This window comes from Gregarina niphandrodes (genome assembly GCF_000223845.1).
Source record: "Gregarina niphandrodes unplaced genomic scaffold scaffold00015, whole genome shotgun sequence".
NCBI classification, from domain to species: Eukaryota; Apicomplexa; class Conoidasida; order Eugregarinorida; family Gregarinidae; genus Gregarina; species Gregarina niphandrodes.
The window spans coordinates 20244-25608 of NW_011646042.1; the positions used below are offsets into that span (position 1 = coordinate 20244).

The window sequence follows — 5365 nt, forward strand, 5'->3', positions numbered from 1 at the left end:
AGACCGGCTCCACGGGACTTCTCGGCGACCCGCTGGCGCCGGCTGCCTCGGCGGGCCAGCCCGCTCCTTCGGGATTGGCACCGCATCCACGCAAACCCGAGACCCCGTGCTGTCGTGCTCCTTCGGGGCCATAACCTCAGCCGCCCGCTCCCCAGTCAGTTGTGCACCTACCGGCTGCGGCTCAACCACCGGCTGCGGCTCAACCACCGGCTGCGGGTCAACCACCGGCTGCGGGTCAACCACCGGCTGCGGCTCAACAACCGGCTGCTCCGGTTCCCGGTCCGCAACCGAACGGAGAGCGTCAAAACCTGAACTGCCGCCATCGTAACCGCCTCCGTAACCGCCACCACTGAAACCACCACCACCGAAACCACCACCACCGAAACCACTACCACCGAAACCACCACCACTGAAACCACCACCACCGAAACCACCACCACCTGTTCCAAAGCCACCGCCGAAGCCGCCGCGGAGGCCACCACCGAAGCCACCACCGAAGCCACCGCCGAGCCCACCAGTGAAGCCGACGCTAGTTCCGAAGCCACCGCCTGACCCACTGCCCCCGGTGGGGCCGGATGTATTGCCAGAGGTTGGCACGGGAGCTACGTTGGGTGTGAGACTCTTGATGATTGCTTGGACGTAGGGTTTCATTCGCTTCATAATGGCTTTGGTCTTTGGGTCCGTGGCAGCAGAGCGCCAAGTGCCCCACAAAATTCGGATGGACTTCACAGTAAGTTTCCGCTTGGCCACGTACGCTGTGAGCTGCGTATGATCTTTGCGGTAGACCTTGATGAGGGCCAGTAGTTGTTGCCGCGCTCCCGCAGCACCTGCTGCTGGAACCGCTGCTGGGACCGCTGCTGATCGACCCTTTGATTGGCCGGATTTGAGAGAGGCGGGACGCATGTCGTTCAGACCCAGTTTGACGAGCCCGCCGTGATCAAGTCCTACGGGAACGGCGCGTTCTTCAACCAGCTTGCGGGGGTCAGAGTAGTGTGCTAGAATCGGTGCATAACCCAACACCTTCTGATGTGTCACTTGGTTCTGGGTCAGGTGGACGTTTTGCACCGTTCTGCTGGCTACACCAGTAAAGCCCGTGGCTATGGCCACCACTGCCACTCCTTCGCGCGGACCATCACTCGGACAGGCCGTCTTCAAACACTTCATCGCAATTTTTTTTACCCACTTTCTTCCCTTCCCGACATTTCGTTCCGTACCCACCAGTTACTCCCCCAATTAGTTAGGTACAGAAACCAACTATTGCCCGAAATAACTCTCTTGAACAACCTTTTATCATGCATGCTTGTCACCGAAAACGTATGCAGGAACACCCAAAAGCACGTGTGCGGGGACACGTACGGACGGCAGTAATAAAGGATCGATGCGAATATCAGAAGAACCTCCAATTTGGAAGAACCCCCATAATAGCTGGACACGCGCTCTAAGCAAATGCTCTAGGCCATGAGGATTGCGTTGCGAATTTTCTTCTTGCCCTTGTCCATCGCGGCTTCTCTCTTGGATTTATGTTTCAGAACTTTTCGTGTGCTGCCTCTCCGTCTGGCTTTTGCGATGGACTCCTCTGACACCAGCGCACAGTCGGTGTTTGGAGTGACGTGCAAGGGTGGCGCTATCTACAATTAGAGACGTAGCAAGCAGGCACATAGACATAGGAAGCAGGCACACGGACATAGCGAGCGGGCACGTGGATATAGCAAGCAGGCACGTGGACATAAAGCCCATGTTGTGTGGGAGGCTTGGTAGTGGTATTCTCCTTACAAGCTTCTTGCTTCGTTTTATACGTTTGTCTACGCGCTCAGCTTCCTCTGCCAGCAACTGCTGCTTGAGAGCCTCATGGTCTTTCCTCCGTTTAGAGATCGAGTTCTTCTTCGACATATCCACCAATTCTCGGAGGCGGATTTTTAATTCTCTTAGATGGCGGCCAGTAGGGCAGATAGTGATCAGCCCGGACCAGGTCTTCATACTGGTGAGGTCCATGACCGGTTGCTGGTGAGGTCATGACCGGTTGGGGTGAGGTCATGGCCGATTGCTGGTGAGGTCATGACCGGTTGCTGGTGAGGTCATGACCGGTTGCTGGTGAGGTCATGACCGGTTGCTGGGTGGGTGAAAAGGCGGCAGGGAAGGTTAATATTTTCGAGGTTGTTTGCGGATGGCTATTGAGGATGCACCATTTCCGGCTTTCGGGCCCCGGCAACTCCCGGTGGGCGGCGAGCTGGCTGGTCTCTTGGGGCCGTCATTACAGGCGCGTGACGGCCGGCGCGTCCTCCTTCAGGACGTGGACGCAGAAGTCATCGGTATTTATTTCAGCGGAGCGTACTGTCCTCCCTGCCGAATGTTCACTCCCATCCTGCGCACCCTCTACCTTACTGCCCAAGCCCGCAAGAAGTCCTTTGAAGTGGTTTTCTGCTCCGCTGACCGTTCCAGCAGCCAGTACCAGACGTATCGAGCAGAAATGCCCTGGCTGGCAATTCCCTTCGAAAGTACGCTTATTTACTTAACAGATCCACGCCGAAATGCACACACCGATATGCACACACCGATATGCACACACCGAAATGCACACACAAATGCACACACCCAGACACACTATCGCTTAACTCCAGATCGTGTTAATATTGACAAAACGTGTCGACATTTCGGTGTGACCGGTATCCCGTGCTTGAAGCTGGTCAACCGCCAAGGTCAGGAATGCAAACAGTTTCTCGGAAACCCCACCGCATTAGTCCGACAGAGAGGTGAACAGTTCCTCCAGGCGCTGCCAGATCGACCGCCTGTTCGACCTGGTGCTTTAGACTCTCGAACTGTCTTGAACGGCAACGAATGTGACAACTTAACCTACGACACGATCTTGGCCGAGCTGGATTCGGCCCCACTCGACCGGAAGCAAGAGGCGTTCAAGACTCTGAAGACAATCACAGGTAACTTGATAGAACACCCGGAAAACGCAAAGTACCGCGCCCTAAAAAAGACCAACAAGCAAATCCAGAAGAAGGTTCGATCACCACACTTCCCCTTCTACTTAAAAACCTGGGTGTAGCACGTTTCCCGGACTCCCTACCCTGCCTCCCGGACTCCCTACCATGCCTCCCGGACTCCCTACCCTGCCTCCCGGACTCCCTACCCTGCCTCCCGGACTCCCTACCCTGCCTCCCGGACTCCCTACCCTGCCTCCCTTCCCTTATCGCCATGACCTGCTTCTCAACTTGTTTATTCCACTTTGATTGCAGCTGGACCAGAGAGCGTATATCAAGCTGCTAAAAAGGGCCGGGTTCGTGGAGTACGAGGATTGCTACGAATACCGGCTTAGTGGCCAGAGCCAGAACGCCCTGCAAGAGTTGGACACCCTTATGGAATCGTTGCTCTTATCCCTGTCAATGATGCAAGATGCTGAACCAGCAAGAGCGGAAGCCAATGAACAAACAGACTCGCAGCATACCGACCAAGCAGGCCCCCCAGGAAGACCAAGCGCAACGGAGGAACCAAGCGCAACAGAGGAACCAAGTGCAACAAAAAGCCCGGACGACGCTTCAGGGGGTGCACAGGACTCGAAAGCCGCCCACGATGAGGAGTGGGTTTGTGACGGCGATGTGTGTAGACGACGGCGGTAGTGTGCTCGAAGCAAGCTTCGGCCTAAGCTTCGGCCGTGGTGTAAAAATTAGTCGAACGCGCCGGTCGGAGGCGAGTTGAGAGTATTTGAGCGGCCGACAGGGGGGGCTGGTTGGTTGGGGGCTGCTTGGGGCGTGGCTGCGGCTAACGGAACAGCTTGCGGACTGGTGGCTTGTGGACTGGTGGCTTGTGGACTGGTGGCTTGCGGACTGGTGGCTTGCGGACTGGTGGCCTGCGGACTGGTGGCGGCTCGGTGCGAAGACACGTTGGAGTACCGAGACGCCAGCGACCGGTGGGACACGGTGGACGAAACGGTCGAGCGAACCACCGGGATGGAGAGACGGGACGGAGGAGAGACCTCACGACCTCCGGAAGCGTTCTGCGGCGACCCGGAGTGCTGCGTCGACCCGGACTTAGGGGTGCGTCCGGAAGTTGTGGAACGCCCCGAGACCGGGGAGCGTTCCAAAGCCTGATTGGCAACGTGCCCGCCCGAACCGTGGCGCGAGACGTGGCCGTGGCTCGGGCCCGAGACGTGGCCGTGACCAGAACCGGAGCCGTGACCAGAACCGGAGCCGTGGCTGATGCCGGAGCCATGGCTGGCGTTTGAGCCATGACCAGAGCTGAACTTCTTGGTCAAGGTAGAGATGTTGTAGCCGCAGCACTGAGACGCCTCCTGCGTCGGAATCGTTTCAATGCCCTCTGGGTCCGCAACCAGTCGGAATATTTTGTCCTCGGGCTTCTGGGGACTGCTCGGCTTAGGACCTTGACTGCTCCTGATCTTGAGACAAATATCTCTGCAACAAAAGCCCTCCCTCTCTGCAACAAAAGCCCTCCCTCTCTCCCGTGGCTGACCCTTCCTCTCGTGGCTGACCCTTCCTCTCGTGGCTGACCCTTCCTCTCGTGACTGACCGTCCCTCTCGCGACTGACCGTCCCTCTCGTGACTGACCGTCCCTCTCGTGACTGACCGTCCCTCTCGTGACTGACCGTGCTATCTTACTCAAACACCTCATCGATACCCACGTTGTTCAAGGCAGAAGTCTCGTAGTAGGGAATGTTGTGCTTGACAGCCAACGCCTCAGCTCGTTTTCTGGAGACCTTGCGTTTGGTCAAGTCGATTTTGTTGCCAACTAGAGCTTTCGGCTTCTGGGACGTGCCATGGTTCTCAAGACAGGCTAACCAATACGTTACATCTACCGATGAGATCGTTATTACAGTTGGTACAAGCAGTCGGTATACACAGTCGGTATACACAGTTGGTATACACAGTCGGTATACGCTGTTGTTGTGAGCAATTAGTCGGCACATTTCGGCAGAATGATTGTGTGTCCGTGTGTGCACTCACTTTCAAATGAGTCAATATTGGACACGTCAAATACAAGAACGATGCCGTTAGAATTCCTGAAATAAACTACCACCGAATAATGCATGGTTTCCTCTCGCCTGGCGGCCCACTTTATGATCAGCCTTACCAGGGGTAATATTTCTAAATCTCTCCTGGCCTGCCGTATCCCAAATCTGCAGTTTGATTCGCTCCTCTTGAACCGTCAGAATCTTCATCTTATAATCAACACTGCGACAGAACAACTGTGTGGTGACGCTCCTGCTGTCAGGGTCTGGTGTTGGTGCACGAATCTCATGTGGGAGACTCTCTCCGATATATATCTCCACAGGTAACTTCTTCTTGGAGTAAAATCTCCCCCTGGAGTAAAATCTCCTGGAGTAAAATCTCCCCCCCCCCCCCCC

At 56.1% G+C, this 5365-nt stretch overlaps 4 protein-coding genes across 4 annotated transcripts; 1 reads left to right on the top strand and 3 right to left on the bottom strand.

Annotated features, from left to right (window-relative positions):
* Positions 1-171: 171 nt before the first annotated feature.
* Positions 172-1164, bottom strand: GNI_080870 (hypothetical protein; the record flags this gene model as incomplete). Its single annotated transcript, XM_011135705.1, has 1 exon — positions 172-1164. A coding segment is annotated over one exon (993 nt), but the record flags the coding sequence as incomplete, so codon positions are not given.
* A 287-nt stretch (positions 1165-1451) lies between these two features.
* GNI_080880 (hypothetical protein) lies at positions 1452-1890 on the bottom strand (the record flags this gene model as incomplete). The annotated part of the gene is made up of 2 exons (XM_011135706.1): positions 1452-1628; positions 1774-1890. The coding sequence occupies 2 exons, from the start codon at positions 1888-1890 to the stop codon at positions 1452-1454; spliced, it is 294 nt and encodes a 97-aa protein (XP_011134008.1).
* A 274-nt stretch (positions 1891-2164) lies between these two features.
* On the top strand, positions 2165-3052 carry GNI_080890 (putative nucleoredoxin; the record flags this gene model as incomplete). Its single annotated transcript, XM_011135707.1, has 2 exons — positions 2165-2495; positions 2619-3052. 2 exons carry the CDS (start codon positions 2165-2167, stop codon positions 3050-3052), a joined length of 765 nt encoding a protein of 254 aa, XP_011134009.1.
* Positions 3053-4615: 1563 nt separating this feature from the next.
* GNI_080900 (small GTPase family Rab subfamily protein) lies at positions 4616-5179 on the bottom strand (the record flags this gene model as incomplete). The annotated part of the gene is made up of 3 exons (XM_011135708.1): positions 4616-4812; positions 4965-5030; positions 5092-5179. 3 exons carry the CDS (start codon positions 5177-5179, stop codon positions 4616-4618), a joined length of 351 nt encoding a protein of 116 aa, XP_011134010.1.
* Between the last annotated feature and the right edge of the window lie 186 nt (positions 5180-5365).